At 54.5% G+C, this 18,271-nt stretch overlaps 2 protein-coding genes and 1 long non-coding RNA gene across 4 annotated transcripts; 1 reads left to right on the forward strand and 2 right to left on the reverse strand.

Annotated features, from left to right (window-relative positions):
• Nucleotides 1-142: 142 nt before the first annotated feature.
• Nucleotides 143-2,696, reverse strand: MYG1 (MYG1 exonuclease). Of its 2 annotated transcripts, none has more exons than XM_015850368.3 (7): nt 2,513-2,696; nt 1,900-2,012; nt 1,662-1,821; nt 1,409-1,558; nt 1,213-1,335; nt 657-838; nt 143-579 (listed from the first exon to the last, which is right to left on the reverse strand). In XM_015850368.3, exons 1-7 carry the CDS (start codon nt 2,684-2,686, stop codon nt 396-398), a joined length of 1,086 nt encoding a protein of 361 aa, XP_015705854.2. In that variant the 5' UTR covers nt 2,687-2,696; the 3' UTR covers nt 143-395. The 2 variants fall into 2 exon arrangements, with proteins under 2 accessions (XP_015705854.2, XP_085390314.1); XM_085534188.1 differs by having other exon boundaries at nt 1,900-2,015.
• A 142-nt stretch (nt 2,697-2,838) lies between these two features.
• LOC116652602 (uncharacterized) lies at nt 2,839-11,719 on the forward strand. The gene is made up of 2 exons (XR_004305762.2): nt 2,839-2,907; nt 10,151-11,719. It is a non-coding gene; the product is annotated as an uncharacterized LOC116652602 (long non-coding RNA).
• VDR (vitamin D receptor) lies at nt 3,917-17,684 on the reverse strand (the record flags this gene model as incomplete). Its single annotated transcript, NM_001323241.1, is given in 8 exon segments — nt 3,917-4,520; nt 4,644-4,760; nt 5,343-5,494; nt 5,922-6,093; nt 6,509-6,632; nt 6,789-6,973; nt 12,272-12,402; nt 17,581-17,684. Coding segments are annotated over 8 exon segments (1,245 nt in total), but the record flags the coding sequence as incomplete, so codon positions are not given.
• Nucleotides 17,685-18,271: the final 587 nt, after the last annotated feature.

Here is an 18,271-nt window from a genome sequence, read left to right on the forward strand (position 1 = left end):
CCCTCCCAGGGGCAGCTGGGATGGGGGGAATGGGGGTGGTGAGGCTGCACCTGATTCTGCACCCCAGTGTGGGACATTTTGCAACCCCATGTGCCCCACGGACACCCCCAAAGCAGCTCCCACTGCCTGACCAGCAGACGCGTTGAGAATGCACTGGTTTTTACTGGTGTTGGCAGCCAATACATAACAGGCCGGGCACTGAATCCTAAAAGCCTCTCAAGTCTGTTCTGTGCTCTCACATCAGTCCAATGCTGTAACTGGGACCAGTGGCTCCCCCAGCTCACAGCATTGTGATCGTGCCAAGTAGGAATGGTCTCAGCTGTTCCCAGCAACAGTCCATGGGAAGTCCCAGCATGGGCGTCTCATTGGGGATGGCCCCTGCAGGGCTGGGGGCCTCATCCGCTTTGTGCTCCCCCCCCCTGCAGTGCCAGTGTCCTCCGGGCCATCTCCAACGCCCCCTCCCGCGTGCGGTTGCCTCCGATGAAGCCGCTTGAGTGCACAAAGACACAACCCGGGATCCCGGTGAGCTGAGACAGCGCCTCGTCACGAACACCCCGCCACGGCTCGGGGAGAGGAAGGCTGCAGTGGTGGGAAAAGGGGCAGGGGGTGAGATCCTGTCCCCTCCTGGCAGGGCATGCTCTGGGGATGGGGCTCACCGGCTCTCGAAGCTGCGTGGTCCCACCGGGACACTCTGCAGCCGCCACTGCCCGCTGCGGTCGGGGAAAAGCACCAACAGGAGCAGGTTGTGCAGCTCCAGCTCCTTCTCCAGGCTGAAGAGATGCTCCTTCCAGGGGCAGCCGCCCTGCGGGAGCTCCAGCATCACCCCGCTTGCGTCCACCTGGAGAGGGAACATGATGTGGCTGTGTGGGGTCCGGCCCTGTGCCCCAGCACTGCCCTGTGTCCCAGCTTCTCCCCCCTTCATGTGCATTTTTCCATCTGAATAGCACAGCCCCCTTCCAGATCAGACCCTGCGTTGTGGGGATGCACCACCATCTGCTCAGGGTGCATGGAGAGTGGTGGTGGAACGTGGGAAGGAACATGACAGCATGCAGTGCTACAGGGGTGCATAAAGGGGAATGCATGTGGCTATGAGGAAGCATGATGGGGTGCACAGTCATGCCCTGAGCTGTGTGAGGAGGTTAATACCAAGGGGACCCAGCCTCCCCCTGCCCCAGGGTTCCACCCACCCCCCAAAATAAGCGTGGGGAGCACCTCAAAGCGGCGCCGGATGGCGTCCTCCACGAGGACCCGCGCAGGCAGCCAGGCACGGTGATAGTAGTCCAGCCTGTCCATGAACTCACTGCCCACCAGCTCCATTGCCCGCTTAAACCCTGCCTGTGGATACAGCAGGTCAGAGGTGACCCCAAAGAACACAGACCTATGTCCCCCCTTTCCCACATGTCCCCACCTCAGTGTCCTGGTCGGGGTCATTCCAGCGGGGGTTCAGGTGCCCCACACGGGAGCTGAGGTTGGTGGTGAGGGCGTAGCGGGGCTCCCCGTCCGTCTGGGCAATGCCGTTGTCGATGGCGTCGATCTCCTCCACAAAGTTCTCATAGAGCTTATGGATATGGTGGGGTCAGAACACATGGAACCTAACCCTTCTTTCATAGGGTAGTTTCCTCAATAGAAAGCTGTGCTGGTGGGTCAGAAATCCCCGGTACCTTATCGTAGAGTGCAGTCACTACAGGGCTGTCCTCTGGCTGCCCCAGGAGCCCAGCAAGGATTTGAGAGCCAAAGTGACAATAAACCAACCCAGCGCTGCTCAGCTTGGTGGTCCAGGGCTTGCTGGGCTGGAGGCTCCGCATGGACTGGGTGAAAGACCTGTGGGGTTGCAGGGTCAGCCCTGGGGGGGGGGGAACCCCCTTATGTGGTGAGCCCGGTGTGGGTGCAGTGTCTCACCTCTGGTGATGGTCATAGCGGTGCCTCTCGGGGTCATATTCACCCCCCACATCCACCACCACATCGCACTGGGCCAGGCGCTGGGGGTCCCGGGTCCGAACCACCTCCGCATCCTACTGAGGAATGGGGTGAGGTTGGGGGGGAGGGTAGGGACCTTAAGGGGGAAATGGGGACATAGGGGAGGCCAACGGGTGGAACTGAGTAACCCAAAGAGGAGCTGGGGAGCTCAGTGTGTCCCCAAAGAGGAGCTGGGGAGCTCAGTGTGTCCCCAATGATTGGGGGACCTAAAAGTGCCCCCCAAGATGGGACCAAGGGCTGAGCATGGGGACCACAGGGCGACCCTTAAGTGACACTGGGGACTGCAGCGTTGGGCTGGGGATACAAGAGACCAGAGACATGACCAGGTAAATGAAGGCAGCAGGACGGAGCCCAGCAGAGACCGAGGAGCCCATTATGGGGCTGAGGGTCGCAGTGCGGCCTCAATAAATGGCGTGAAGCTGTAAATGGGTCTGGGGTCCCATTAAGTGCCCAGTGACACTGCGGGCCCCAATGGGGCGGCGCTGAGGCTGTAGGCCCCGGCGGTGCTGGAGGGCCGAAGAGGCCGATACCGTACCCGGTATCGCGGCAGCAGGCGCAGCAGGTAACAGGCCAGCGCCTCGTCGCAGTGGAAGGTGCCGTCGTGGGTCCCGATGCGCAGAACCGGCTCCGTTCGGGCCCGTTTGGGGCCGGTTCCGCTCCCGGTGATGGCGGCCGCCATGATGGGGATGGCACGCAGAGGGCCTCGCATCACTGCGCATGCGCAGCACCGCCTCCACAACAACATCCCCCCTGCGCATGCGCGCTGCGGCACCGCCCCTTTAAGTCTCCTCCACGCATGCGCAGTCTCAGCCCGCCCCGCCCTTCACCACTGCGCATGTGCGGTTCAGCACCGCCCCCCACCCACTGGCGCATGCGCACGGCGCGGAGCTGCGGACACGTGGACGGGCCGCGACGCTGGAGCACGCGTGGGTACGAGAGAACGGAGCGCTGAGACCGGGCTGAGGGGACGGGACAGAGCGACACGGCCCCGCAATGCAGCCGGTGCCACCTTTATTTGCACGGAGATGGAGCCCCATTGCCGCGGGTGACCCCCATGCCCACGCACGGTCCTTCCCCACGCAGTATTCCCCCCAGGTCAGGCTGCCTGCAGGGTCCCCACCCCCCGCTGTCCACGCAGGGACTGTGAGCTCTTCTTGTCCCGCACACGGTGCTGCCTGGGGTCCCATTGAGGCACTCAGCCCCATTGATGCACTCAGCCCCATTGATGCACTCAGCCCCATTGAGGCTCTCAGCCCCATTGAGGCACTCAGCCCCATTGAGGCACTCAGCCCCATTGAGGCACTCAGCCCCATTGAGGCACTCAGCCCCATTGATGCACTCAGCTCCCATTGATGTACTCAGCCCCATTGAGGCACTCAGCCCCATTGATGCACTCAGCCCCCATTGAGGCACTCAGCCCCATTGAGGCACTCAGCCCCCATTGATGCACTCAGCCCCATTGAGGCTTTCAGCCCCCATTGCTCCTCTGCGTTTCATGGTCCCATCTCTGTCCTCATGATGGTGCTGCTCCCATTTGTCCCCTCCTGAAGGGCCGTCCCCCTGCAGAGGTGGCTTTCAGTGGGGTCAGCAGTTTTGGGGCACCCCCAGAGCTCCAGCATTGCACAGCTCACCGTGCCCAATTAGCTCTGGCCGGCCTTACTAAGGTAACAACACCCTCACAGGATGCTGTCAGCAATGGGGCTGATGTTGGATATGGGATGGCAGCGGTGCTGGGAACACACCTCACAGCCCAGCCGGCTGTTCCTGGCTGTGGTTCCCCTCTCCAAACTCTCACCATTGTCTGTAGGGATTGAAGGAGCAGCTTCAGCATTTTCCTGCAGGGATTTTGGGTGTGCAATTCCATCAGTGTTACCCTTCCCAATCTGGGGATTTGTGTAGGGGTCCCTCAGGTTCAATATATGCCATTGATGATTCATTCCCCAGTGCCATGAATCTGCAGAACCTGAGCCTCTCCTTCCCAAGCAGCCTCAGTTTCTGGTCAGAAAGAAGTAGTTCAAGGCAGCCCAGCCTCAAAACACCCATAAAGGGATAAGTCAGCTCTAAGTGGAAAAAAACCACTCGTGAAGGGGGGAAAAATGCACAGATCTGGGTCTGCAGTGAGCAAAACTCGGCCATTGTGGCTAAGAAAACAAAGCAGGACCTGCAGTAGTGTGAAACTAAACATACAACCTCCTCCCAGGGTCACAGCCCTCCTCAGTGCCTCCATAGGGCCAAGGCTGACTTATCCCTTTACACGTGGGTGCTCAGAACCCACGGCTGCAATCAGGAGATCTCGTTGCCAAAGACCTCGAGCACTAAAGGGGTGAGCTGCATGCTGTGCTCGGGCTGGAAGGAGAGGCAGCGGTACTGCTTGGAGTGCTCCTCGTTCAGGCTGCGTAGGTCGGCCAGCTTCTGGATCATCTTGGCATACAGCAGGCGGCTGCCAGGAGGGGGGTGTCTGCAGCGGATGTAGGTCTGGAGGGTGTCAGAGAGACGGTCCTGGATGGACTCCACCAGAGACGTGTCCTGAACGCCGGGTCGATCTAAGGAACAGCACCAACAACAGATCAGACCTTTGAGTCCAGCCATTAGCCTGGTATTGCTCCACCTGTGGAGCCTTCATGCTGCCAAAGCCTGGCAGGGTTTGGGGATGAGCATCCTCCTACCTGGGGACAGGATACAGATGGCCATGAGGAGCACATGCTCTTCTTCATGAAGGTTCAGCTTCTTCAAGCCCACCTGGAACTTCACGAGTGGCTCAAGGAGGTCCATGCTGTGACCAGCTGGGGACAGAGAGGAGCTGTTAGCACTGGGATGGGACCTCGGATCTGCAGCTGAGTGGTGAGTGCGGAGCTCAGCACCTCCTCCTTCAATGCAGCAGAGTGCCAGGATCACAGAATCACAGGGTGACACCAGAGGATGATTTCTGATAGAGCTTTAAAAACATTCTTTCAACCTTTCCTCCCCAGCAGCAACTTTAAGGCAGGAGATTATGGAGCAGATGACTTTAGAAAGGCAATTATCCTACAGGCAGTTTGCCTCCTTATCACTCCCACACTGCAGGAACACCACAAACACACTTTGTGTGCCCACATCATGCTGCAAGTGGATCCCATCCATCCCTGCCCTCAGTGGGTTGTTTGCTCTGCCTGCTTCCCTTGGGATCTCACTGGGGGATCTCTGCCCTTGCACCAAGGATCTCGGCATCATCAGTTCCTCCAAGGCTCATCCCAGTGCTGGGAGAGGCTCAAAATCCACCTGACTATCTGCAGTGTATCCAGTATGGCTTTTCTACAGCTGAATTTCAGGCTGGGGTTCCAACTTTTAGCCCCTACCAGCAGAAGGATGCCCAGCAGCACCTTTACCTTGGGTGACATCACTGACTTTGTACTTGAAGTCATTGCTTCCGCAGGTCCACGACATGTCCTCCATGGTGAAGGACTGGTTGGAGCGCAGCATGATCACCTCGATGGCGCTGGATTTCAGCAGGGCAATCTGGTCCTCTGCAGTCAGATCCCTGCAGGTGGGAATAAGGCAATGTCCACAACCAGAGGCACGATCCAGCTTCTCCCTCACCTTGAATTTCTGGGTGATTAAGCCATGGGTTTTTTTGCAGCTCCATGCATTGAGTGGCGGCACCCAGTGCCCTGGGCTCCAGGCTGACTCCTACTGGGCTGGTATTAAATGGGATCTCAGGATGCACAAGCAGGATGAGCACCACTCACACAGCATCTTTCTCAGGAGCTCGGGTATTCTGTTTACACGGCCAGGGTGAATTCAGCTTAAGATTAAAGAGGAATAACCCCAGGAAGGGAGATGGAAGGAGAACAAGAAGGTAGGAACAGACCTGGGAAGGGGATGGAGCCCTGAGAGTGGAGGAAAATGACTCAATTCCTGGGAGCAGAAAACCATCGCGGGCACCCGATGTGGGATCAACATCTCACCTGAATCCAGGGATCATTTTGGCAAAGCCGATCACTTTCTGTATGCTGTAACTGACCAGGTCAGCCAGGTGTGGGAGCATGGGGAGGTGGGGCAGCTCGATGTTCATGGAGGGGCTCTCATCGCTCTCCTCGGAGAGGTCCAGGTTGGAAAACATTTGGGGCTCCATGGGCTCTGGAAAGAGGGGGGTGGTCCGTGAGGGTGAGATGTTACAGGGATTGGGGGGTTACAGGGTGTCAGCCTGAAGCAGGGATGGGGCCTGTTGTGCTGGGAGGTCTTTGTGTTGGGCTGGGAGAGCAATTTCGTCCTATCAGCTGTAGGACTTTTGCAGAGGGATTTTTAGTTTAAATCTAACTGCAGGCAGAGCAGCAGCAACAACAGCTCATGGTCCCAGTCCAGCCAAGCACTTAATGCTCTCAGCTCACCAGACGCCCTCTAAATACCCTCAGGAGGCTCTTAGAGTTAAATGCATTCCCCAAGAGAACTGAGAACTGTTTTGTCCTTGGCCAGGCTTAGAAAAATCTCTTCCCCTTCTGCTCCCATGGCACGTGGATGCCTGAAATGCCACATAGAGAGCTGAGTGTGATACCTGGGAATGCACCGAAGGCATCGGAACCAAAAACATCATTGGAGTCTTCCGAGGAGAAGTCCTGGGACACGACGGAGGAGGAGTGCGTTGCTGTACTGCTGCTGAATTTGCTTCTCACAGGGGGCTGGAAGAGAGAGCAGGGGGTGAGGAATGGGGCTGGGGGAGCAGCCTGGGGGGAGCACTGAGCTATTTGCCATGGGTTTTATTGGAATGAAACCAATGAAGTGCTGGAGCTGCTGGTGCTGAGGTGGGAATCGGGGCTGTTGTGCCCCAAACGTACCCGAAACTTGTTGAAGTCGGAGTATGTGGTGTCGAAGGTTTTGTGATGGGCCTCGAGGAGGATGTTGATGACTTTCTGCTGCTCCTCTGACAGCTTGGGCTTCAGGCTCTCCTTCAGAGCTTCCTCCTCTTTGCGCTTCAGGATCATCTCACGCTTCCTCTGCACCTCCTCATCCGTCAGGATGACTGCAGGGATGGAAGGAAAAAGCAAAGGCTCAGGAATAGGCACTGAGAAACCAGGATTGCTCATGAGTTATTGAACCTGCATCGACCCTATTATTGAACCCGCTCCCTGTCTGCTGTGTCACGGCTCCCTGCCATGCACTGTTTATGGCCCATTTGGGTGCTGTCGGGTGCAGTGAGGTCACATCAGCACCGACACGGGTTTGCTCCAGGTCTCACTGTTTGCTCTGTGCTTTCGGGTGAAAGAAATCTCGAGGTGTGGGCAATGGGTTCATCCGCTCTGCTCTCAGATCTGACAGCAGAGGGAGCCGATGCGGTGGGCTGCAGCATCACAGCTGTTTTTAAGGGAGGGGACGCACCAACATGGTGGTGATGGTTGGTGGTTAGAATGGATGATCTTAGAGGCCTCTTCCAACCTTAATTATTTTATAATACACCAATTTATTGCTTGTATTATGGGTGACAGCTTTCAGCAGCAGCCATGGGTCGGGTCCGAAGGTGATGAGCAAAGTTTCACCCAATTATTAGGGATGTGGGAGCATCCAAAGGCAATTCGGGCTCCAATGTGACCCTTACAAAGAACCTAAAGAACTGAAGAGCCTCACAGGGTTGGAAAAGCAACAGCCAGCACCCACCCTTGCACCCAATGGCTCGTTAACGCTCCCAATCAGCAAAGCACATCCACTGGAGGGTCCTATAAATAGCAGTGCCCCTTCATGGAGATGCCATTAGCCCCAGAACCAGTTATTAGCTGAACAGCCGAGCGTGTTATCTGATGGCAGGCGGCTCTGGGTGGAATCTGGAAGGAGAGGCTGACGAAGGCAGCGGGACTCAAGGAGCCATTTGCACTTCTTGGCCCCTTCGCCTGCAGCGTTTTTCCAATACGTTTTCAAACTTGCACAACAACCTTGAGGGGGATTGAAGGATCTGGAGGCACTGAATGAATAGCTGAGGTCAAAAGGACGCTCCCGTGACCGGCATGGTACGGTCAGTGCTGCAGGGGACAGCCTGGACAAAGCAGGGATTTACCACCTCCCATCGCATTAGGAAGGTTTGGGATCCATCTGGGTGCTGCATGAAAAGAGGGAAATCACTGAGCAATGTAGCAGCATTGGGAAGCACCATGTGGGGCTGGAAGGGGGACAGAGCTCAGATGGGATCAGCAGCTCCTCACCTACCCTAGCATGGAAGAAAGTGAGGAAGAGGAGTTGGGATGGGAGGAAGAAGGTGTGCACCGACCCCTTGTCCCGTCCCCTAAGGCAAATGGATTTCCTTGTATGAGATCTGTGCAACAAAGCATCGTTTCCCTATTTGTCCTGGGATTTCGGTGCATTGAGGCCTGGCAGACCGTGGTGTGGGCTGCACGTTGCTCTGAATCCATTGCAAAACCACCACCAGGGATTTGGGTCGGTGCTGGATGCTCTGATGGGACTTGCCAGAGCCTACAGGAGACTAAATCCCGAAGGAAGCCCCGCAGGCAGATCGAAGGTGTTTTAAAGATCAGATCAAGATGATAAATGCGATCGCAATTCCCTTCCAGCTCATCTTGCAAACAGAGGCAATGCTGTGCGAGCCCCAACAGAGCCCAGCACCAGCTCAGCCAACGGGGAGCAGCAAAGCTGAAGCTTTGGGGAGGGAGAGATGGTAACAGCACAACGTCAGTGCAGGACTGATGGGCTCCATCAAATTCCTGGGAAAAAAGGCTTCACCTGCACTCACTTCATGCACACAGAAGGATGGATGGGGCCAACACGCCCCAGCCTGCATCTTCAACTGCTCCCTTCCCCTGTGCTGAGCCAGAGCCGTGCTCAGAGCTCCTGGCACAAACAGAGCTGCAGTGGAGTGGTTGTGGGCTGCCCTGACCCAAAGCACAGGCAGTGGCACATCTGCACATCCCTTCTGTGCAGACACAGAATGGGCCTCTGCAGACACCACAGGGACAGCAGGGAAAGCCGCAGCCGACACCGAGGGCTGCACTGAGGTTACTGAGAACACGAGGACACAGCTGGTGGGTGAGGATCCGACCACGCAGCCTTGGCCAAAGCAGGAGCTGGAGGCGCTGGGGGATGGCATGGAGGGAGGTGTGCTCCATTGGGAGAGCAAAGGGCAGCCAAACAGCAACCAAAATGAAAGGGAGCAAATATCAGTGTGAGACTGCTCAGCAGAGAGCACTCAGGCATTGTATTGAAGCCTGGTAAGTGGCATTTCAGCTAGACACAGGGACACCTTGCAGCCCCAAAACACCCCATGGGTTTCCTTCCATCCCCAGGGAGTGGCGTTGAAGATGGGGGGAAGCAGAACTGCCCCTCTGCAGTGATTCCATGCAGCGATTTGCAGGTGGATGAGAGCTGGGCAGCACTGTGTGTGTTTAATGTGCCACAAGGCATTCACATCAGGGCAGGAATCATCCCCAAAGAGCCTTGTGGGGCGTTGTGACCCCACTCCATTGCCAAAAGCACACAGGATCGCCCTGCAGCCCTTCTCACAACAAGATGCAACTTTCACAGCCAAGGGAGTAAACCTAATTCCTTCCCACTGCCTCTCCCACAGCTGTGCCTTCACTTCAGCTCCCATATAATGCTCTGAAACCCATGAACAGACAGACAAACTGCAGCAGGACGCTGCAAGCACAGCTGGATCCTTCCCAAGGAGATTCCTGGATCCTGGCACTGTGACAGGCACCCAAAATCCCCCAGCAATAGCACAGCAGGGAAAGGAGGGATGCAGTGAGGCTGCTGCAGCCGCTCAATTGAGCACCATGTTATTTGCCTCCCTGCTTTGCACCAACACCTTTAGACCACACAGCACAGGGCAGCCAATGGGAAGCACATCCCCTGCCCGTGTGTGCTGTAATGACTGCAAGAGCTGATAAAGGCAGGGGAAAAGAGGGCAGCGAGGCCAAGAGAGGTGAATTACCCACAGGTAATGCACAGCCCTGGAGGGTTGGGTGCCCCTTCAGGAGCACCAGGGAGCTGGCAGGAGGCAGTTCTGCAGGATGGAAGGGATGACCTCAGCTCTGCTTGGGCCACACGAAGGGAAACATCCCCAGAACATTTCCAAACGACGCGGCTTTCGCCTCCGCCGATGGCCTGACGCTGTCCCATAAGCCTGCCCTGTGCTTTACCCCACGCAGATAAGATGGGTGGAAAACCACAAATATTTGCTAACGCTGCTTTGCAGATTGCAGCTGTGGATCAGCCCCCGGCCCTGACCCTCACTGCTGGGCTCAGCGTGTTCCTATGGCTGCAACTCATCCCCTCCTTGGTTCCTCGTGGGGACAGTGGCTGTCCTCAGCTCCCCAGGGAGTGCAGCAGGCCAGACCTTCTGCTCCGCGTGAATTTCAACACACACAAAGCCTTCATCTTCCTGCACCTCTCTATGAGCCCCTCACTGCAGCATCGAGCCTGGAGGTGATGTCCTGCAGACATGGCCGAGGACAATGCTAAAAGCCACCCAATATTTAGGACAGGAGGAAGAGATGGAGCTGCCTGCACCAGACCTGAAATTGATGCAAGCACAAAGAGTGTCCACATCTGCCTGCTCCACCTTATCCCATTTTGCTTTCATTTCTGCTTCAGACCCACCAGCAGCGGAGCAAACCAATCCCATTCCTACCCGTGCCAGCAACCGCAGCCTGGGGAAGATGAGAGTCCACCCCAAGAGTTCAAAGATCCACGATGCCACCTAAAAATAACAGCAGCACACCTTGTTCCCATTCATTTAAGGCTATTTTTAGGCTCCTCAGTTAGGTTTCATTAATACAGAAACCGTTTGCTAAGGGGGGGGTCGCTTACAAGTTAACTCCGAGGAGGGCAGGCGGATCCCTGGCTGCATTGTCTGGCCCTTCCTGGGTAATTAACTGCTACAAGTCAACACATTTCCCTCGTTAGCAACGGTGATGCCAAACGAGCCGCAGTAACCAGGGCTGAAGGCTCCCAGCCAGGCAGCCTCATGCAATGGGGCATTGCAGTGCTCTCCTTTTCAATCAGCACAGTGCGTTTTCTCCTGAGTGATTATGAGATAAGGCCCTCAATATAAACACGGGTCTCTACTGCTCGGGAGCACCTCAGAGCCGGGTTTTGAAGCAGAAAGTGCAGAACGGGGCTGTTCAACCAAGCAATGAGATGTGACAACAAATGCCAAAGCAGCACAACACCAGAACTGTGCTTTGTGCAATGCTTTCCACGCTGCTCAGCCAACTACAGAGAGCAGGACTGGCTCTTTGCTCCGTCCAAGCATTAAACCAAAGGGAGCGGATGTTCCTGCTGGAGGATTCACCTGCTGCATTACCTGCTCTTTGCTTTCCTACCGCTCTAGAGAGCACAGCTGCCAGTTTACAGCATTCAGGGGGCTCCAGTTCTTCAGGATCTGTTTGATCTCTGGGACTCCTGGAGGCATTCAGGCATTTTCTTCTTTACAAGTTCTTTACAAGTCCTGATGTGTTGCTTTGCGCCCCGTGCCATCAGGCGCTGTTTGTTCTCCTGCTCAGCGCATAAGGAAACCGTCACCACTTCCATTTTCCAAGCCAGCTCCAAATTTTCAAGCCCATCAATCATAGGACAGGCTGCCCTGTTTGCAGTCTCCTAGCACAGGGCTGTTATTTTGGCTTAAACACTACGTGAACTCCTGAAGACTCGGGGCGTAGAAAGCCGGCGCGTGTAGGAGGAAATGTGCCAAGCAGCTTTTTATTTTTAAAAGCTGCTTATCTATAAATATAGTTGAAGAAAATAAATATTTGGACAAACATTAGCCTGTTTGGATTGGGTTAAAAAGTACTTTGCTTCCCCCTGCTATTTGTTTAAGTCTCCGCGGTGCACGTGGCGGGATGGATGGACCCAAGCTGCGAGAGCAAGGGCCTGAAATAAAGTTATTGCAGAGCAAAAGGGGGAACGACTGGCTGTGAATGCAGCCCCCCATCCCACGCCAGCATGCAGGGAGGCTCACTGCTCTCCCTGCCACGTGCTGGGGGAGGACGATGACTTTGCACAGAGAGGACATGAATGGGCTCCATCAATGAGTTAATCAGCAACAGCTCCGGATGTGCTCACCGTGTGGCTGCCCCCGACTGCCAGCAAAGCCAGCGTGCCTGCATGGCAGACAGCAACACAGCTCATTAATGCCTCAATCATTACACGAGCTTGGCGCAATCATTACCCACACTGTCCCCTGCCCTTTGCATCCCCTCAGAATCCTTGTGAAGGTTTTAGAGCTTTGAGTGCAAGCGTTTTAATTGAGAAGGAGAAAAAAGAGCACGGGGGCATGAGGCTGAACCCTCACCCCACACACATATGGTGTACTCACACTCCTTCATCATCCCAATGTCCACGCAGCGTTTCAGCCTGCAGGCCTGGCAGTGCCGCCGGTTGTCCTTGGTGATTTTGCAGTCCCCGCTGAACGGACACGTGAACATGGCTTTCCTCTTCATGCTTCTCCTGCAGAGGGGAATAAAACCACCATGGGTCACACAGTGCTGTTTTCAATGCATCAGGGCTGCTCCAAGCAGTAGGAGGGGGAGATGCAGCTCTCCCCAACTCTATGGACTGCTGAGACACATTGGGATTGACCGACCCATCAGCTCAGCTGGGCTCTTGGATAGGGCTCTTCAACTTGGAAGGCCACAGCTGTGTGTGCGCATTGAGGGTTGATCTTCCAGGTCTGGGCAGCATGGAAAAGGTGCCCTCTCAAAAGGATGTGGGCTTAACACTACTGGAACAGCTTTCTGGTTCCACATTGCTTTGAAGCCCAACAGGAGGAGGTTGGACTGTAGAGAAATGTCCATCAGCCACAAAGAAAACAGAGGACTGAGCAGCATGTGCTAAAGCAGCAACATTAAACATTTACCAGCCTTTAAAGCCTGGCTTTGCTAGAATAACTGGCTGGAGTGCATGCTTGCATGTGCACAACAAAAACCTCACTGCAGGACACGAGAGAAAGAGCACTTAACATAATAACCTCTTTTCCACCCAAACCACACCGTGCCACGTTAATCCACTGCTACAATCAGGACTGTAAACCTTCCAAGTACAAAGGGTCAAAGCCACAGCTCCCAGCTATGAACTCCTTTCTGTGTGATATCCACTAATGACACATTGCAGGCACAGCTGAGTTTGCCCATTAAGGGTGGTTTTGGCGATGACACATCTTTGCTTGGGAGAAAGTTAGTCAAGGATCTTGCAACGGTGAGCAAAGCTTATCTTTATGTGCTCGTTTTAAATGAGTTTGAATGGAGGTAAACCAAACCCCAGGGCTGGAAATCAAAGTGAGGGAGCTTAGAAGGGCAAATGCAGCAGAAAAGCAGATGGGAAGAGACACAGCTGGAGTACAGCAGTGAGAAACCAAACACAACTGCATATGAAATCAGAGCCCCCAGATGAAGGTCTGCAAGGAGGAGCAATAATAAAATCCTCTTGCAATGCCAAGTGAACAGGGAGCAGTCCTGAGCTCTGCGGGCACAGGACAGGGATCTCCAGCCCAGGAACAGAGCCTGGTTGTGCCTATAGGGTATAAATATAAACTGTTCCTGGGCTGCAGACCCAAGCAGCACATAGTGTGCAATTAGAGGCTGCTTTCAAAACAGAGATGTAAACAGCGAGCTTTTACTCTCCTCTCACCTCATAGGTGAATAAATGCATCTGGGGATCATCATTTCAGCTGGACATTGGGACACCTCGCAGCCCCAAAAAGCCCCATGGTTGGTTTCCTTCCATCCCCAGGGAGTGGTGTTGAAGATGTGGGGGAAGCAGAACTGCCCCTGCAGCAGCAGATTTGCAGTGAAGCCATTTGCAGGTGGATGCATCAATGCGGGAGAAGCTGATGGCAGAGCCTCCTCCACAGCCCTAAACCTGCATTCTGCCCTGGGTCCTGCTTTTATCACTTTTCTCTGGGTTTTCCCCTTTCACTAAAACCAATGGGGCCTTCGTGGTCCCAGAAACAAGGACAAGCTCTGCCCAGCCTGGGGGCAAAGCAGGATTTGGAACCAAACACCCCACAGTGCTCCAGTTTCAGTGAACAAATCTCTGTATTTTGGGTATCTGGAGCAGCGCCTTCTGCCCCACAGCCCAGGGCAAGGCTGGGGAGGGCACAAACAAGAGGAACACGAGGCCCTGGGGCAGGGAAAGCTGTGCTGTGTGCAAGCCAACATTATGGTTTTGGTATGAAAATTGCAGTTTATTTGAACCCAGGGCGGCGGGGCACAATGGAGGGTTTCTGAGCAGCTCTTCCCTGCCTTAGGGGTCGGCGGCCCCACAGCTCCCAGCCTTACATCAGCAGAGAGAGCACAGCTGTCTGGCTCCGGTGTATTTTTGTCCAGCCCCACAAGTGGCCATTTCAAGGCTCATTTACAGCCCTGTCCCAGGCAGGCTGCTGGATGGTAAAAATAACATTCCCTCCCTGCACAGAGCCGGCCCATGGGCAGCAGTAAACAAGGCATCAGCCCAGGGTGGGGGGAAGGAAGGCTGCAGTGAGTTTGGGATCACCCAAATCACCCCAAGCTCTGCCCATGTTGTGATGGGGAGATGGGGAGAGAACATCCAGCAGCATTCCCAAAACAGCAGCTCGGTGCCTGCAGGAGGGATGGAGCACTGCAAAGCATGGCAATGGGACACCCAACCCATGGGGATGGATAGAGCCCTCCTGGCTGTGCTGTGCCCCATGGTGATGATCTTTGTATGAATAAAGTGAGATCTCAGCACACACAGCTCTCACACTTACGGAGCCCATACAATGCTGCAGATCCCAAAAGCAGCCCTACCCATAACCAAACCCCTCTGCAGCCTCCCCAGCTCCACATTTCAGTCTCCAGCCCTGTAAGCACAGCTGGAATGAGGGATTCATTTTGGCACTGCTTTTACTCATGAAACAGGGTGAAGCCATCACTCTTTGGGGTTGGATAATTCTTATTTCTTCCTCATTGCACCTACACAGCCCCCAGGGAAGCCCAGCATCCAGTCAGCGCTTTGGTCCTCTGGCACCATTCACATTTTCTCCCCCAAATCCCGCCTGCTCCATCTGGGAGCTATCAGCCACCCCTTACTCCAACCTCTTTAGAGACCCCTTGGAATATTCTTGTTGGGAAATAGACTTTAGGATGAGCCCCCGAGGCAAGCTGAAGAGTAAGGCTGCTGTGCCTGCTTTCTGCTGCTCACTTTCTACCACTTAAATCACCATTTTGGCACCCTTCTCACCTTGGCCACGTGCACATCTCATGCTGAATACACAACCCGACTCCCCAAGGTCTGGGATCACTCCTGGACTCTGCATTACCTGGATTTTAGCCTCCTTTCCCCCAGGCATGGAGTAATAAAGGTTGGAAAAGACCACTAAGATCACCTAGTCCAACCATCAAGCCATCACCACCACACCATCAACTCAGCACCAAGCATCAGGATCAATGGTTGTCCCCCTTCCAGAGGAGGACAATGCAGCAGGATGGAGATTTAAAGCCGAACAACTCATGGCCCTGGGGATTTATCTCAAAAGAAAACAATAATTAATCTCCCACTTCCCCATAGAACAGGACAAAGACCCACTGGGGAGGATTACGGGAGCAGGAGATGCAGTGATGCAGACAGGATGGGTGGGGAGCTGTTGGGTGTTGAAATACCCATTGCCATTCCAAGCAGCTCTGCTATTAAAGCCCACTGTCATTGTGTTGGAACTTCAGAATGAACCAGAGAAACTGTGGGTGCTTCAGCCAAGTTGCAGCAGAATAAATCACTCTGGCTTCGATGCGTTTTAAGAGCCCCAGAGCAAACAGCAGAGCTCAATAAAAGGCGACTGTTGCCGTTGGCATCATTAATGAACAGTGGACTTTGAAGCAAGTGACAAAAGGTTGCCTCGTGCCTGTTTGTGCTGCAGGTTATGGACACGTTCGAGCACCCAGAGGTGCCAGTAAATTCCTAACGCCTTTTTATAGAGCCATTAAAGCCAGGTCCTGGTTTCATGCTGGGGAATCATCCGCATAGATACGACCCCAAGCAGATGGGACCGACTGGGAAGCCCTTCACTGCAGGTTTTGCCACTACAGCCTCATATTCCCTCGCCCTTTTTGCTCCTTCCAAGCTCAATTCTGACTTCCAAGGCAGGTTAACAGCCACCAGGGATTGGTATCTGTGCAGTGGTTCTTCCAAAACCCAAAACCCACAAAAACCATAAGCACAAAGTGTTACAAAGGTGCCTGGAAAGGGATGCGTGGATTTCCTGGGTGAGTTTTAGGGGGTCCAGCTTCCCCCATAGCAACGCTGTGGTGTTTGCAGGCAGAAAGCACCTGGATATTGCAGAGGCAATGAGAATTACTCAATCCATTGGTTCAAATGAGCTTGTAAACAAGCCTGGTTAGGCAAGAAAGAACACACCATGACCCAGCATAGGGACAGTGTGCCTGGAAAGCAAGATGAAGGAAAAGCAGAGCCTTAAATTGAAAATAAAGGCCTTATATGGGGCATGAAGGGCTGGCTCCAGCTTTTCACACCATTAACATGTCTGCTCAGAAATACAGCTGCGTGTTGTACATGATTACACCAGTGTGGTAATAGAGATGGGGAAGCAGCAGAGTGTAAGGGAGGGCTCACAGTGTTAGCAGCTGCATTGCAGCCTGTTAAGGACCAGCCCCATTCACCCCACAGCCACGGAGGGGACGGGGGAGGCTGGTGCCATCAAACCAGAGCATGAAGGGCAGCACATGGAAGTGGAGTTACTTATTGAGCAGCAGTAATAGAGGAAAATGTCGTCGCTCAGGTTGGCCAGGCTGCAGGACTGTGGTATGTGAAAACCTCCATCTAGCCCCAAAATTCCTGCAAGGGGAGGAGCTGTGACTTTGCTGTGCAGACCTGTGCCCTGGTTGCTGTAACAGCCCTGATGTGCTCCGGTGTCTGCATCCTGCTGCCTCCATCTCATTGCAGCGCACAGTGCTTGAGCAAGGCTCTCCCTGCCAGTCCCACACCAGATATTATCTCTCCTTGTCTCTCTTAGTCATTCTCTCACCTGGTGCAAGTGACCTCAACTCCCACATGAATGGTTTGACACCATTGGGGTGAGTGAGCCACTAAAACACCCACCAGCTTCCAGCTCACCAGGCCCTGGGATGGTTTTACCTTCATTAGGAGCAGCTGGAGACTACAAGACACTCACCTGATGGCTGGAAAAAGCCTCAAGTCAGCTGCAAACAGAACCTACAGCTGCTTTAAACTCCCCAAGGAACAAAGCTGGGGGTGGAGGGTTGCTCAGTGGGTGGCTGGGCTTCCCCATCTCCCACTCCGGAGGTGAGCAGAGCTTCAGAGAGGATATAAAGCAGGTTGCTCTGCAGAAGCTCGTGGCCATCACAGCATCTTTTAAAGACCAGCTGTGCTTTTCCCAGCCCAGGTGCTTGCTAGAGGCTGGTACGCTCCTATGTACACAGCATGTGAAGTCTGCAAGGCTCCTAACAGACAGACAGTCAGAGGAAGGGAATTACAGGGAAACACCTCGTGAGGTCTGAATTATTGAGGTGTGCGGACACATCAGCTGTCTGCAATGCAGGCACAGGTCCAGCAAAGCTCTGCAGGGCTGCACCTTGAGCACCAGCAGCTCTCTGGCTGTGGGATGGGAATCCTTCACCCCGAAGCTCAGCTCACCTGAAGAAGCCCTTGCAGCCCTCGCAGGTCATGGCGTTGAAGTGGAATCCAGTGGCTCTGTCCCCACAGACCCCACAGATTCGGGGCACGTTGCGGTCGAATTCACCGGCCGGGTCGGGGAGGGATGTGCTGGCAGCCATGGTCTCCATCTCTGGAAGGGGGGGGAGAGGAAAGCAGCGTTGATGTGCAGCTGTCACATCTTGACAGAAAGCAAATCAGATGCAAATAAGGGATTTTGTATTTGTTTGGGGTTTTTTTGCTTTGCTCACATTCAGCTTCACAAGAAGTGGCCTACAGCTGGTTCACAGCACACGTGTATGGAGAACAGGACAGACCCCCAGGCCATGCCCCCAGCAGAACACGCTCACATTTATTTGCAGTACTTCAATAAGACTCCAACAGGTCACTCCAAACCCCCGTCTTTCCTCCCCCACTCCTTGGCAAACTAAATGAGCCTTAAAAGAACCCAAATTCACCCAAAGCAGAGATGCAAAACCACAGGGAAGAAGGTCACAACCAGAGCAGAATTTCCCCCATGCTCAGGCACAGGAAGCAGCACCAGCACTCCCACCAGCTCCCGTAACTCAGACAAATCCCAAACACAGATTGAATGAGCATTGTTCCTAAAGGGACAGACAGAAGGAAGGAAGGAAATGGGGCTCCCAGCACAGAGCACATGAAGCTGAATACT

The sequence above is a fragment of the Coturnix japonica genome, unplaced genomic scaffold (assembly GCF_054131305.1).
Source record: "Coturnix japonica strain WE unplaced genomic scaffold, WE-NBRP24 Scf078, whole genome shotgun sequence".
Classification (NCBI taxonomy): domain Eukaryota; kingdom Metazoa; phylum Chordata; class Aves; order Galliformes; family Phasianidae; genus Coturnix; species Coturnix japonica.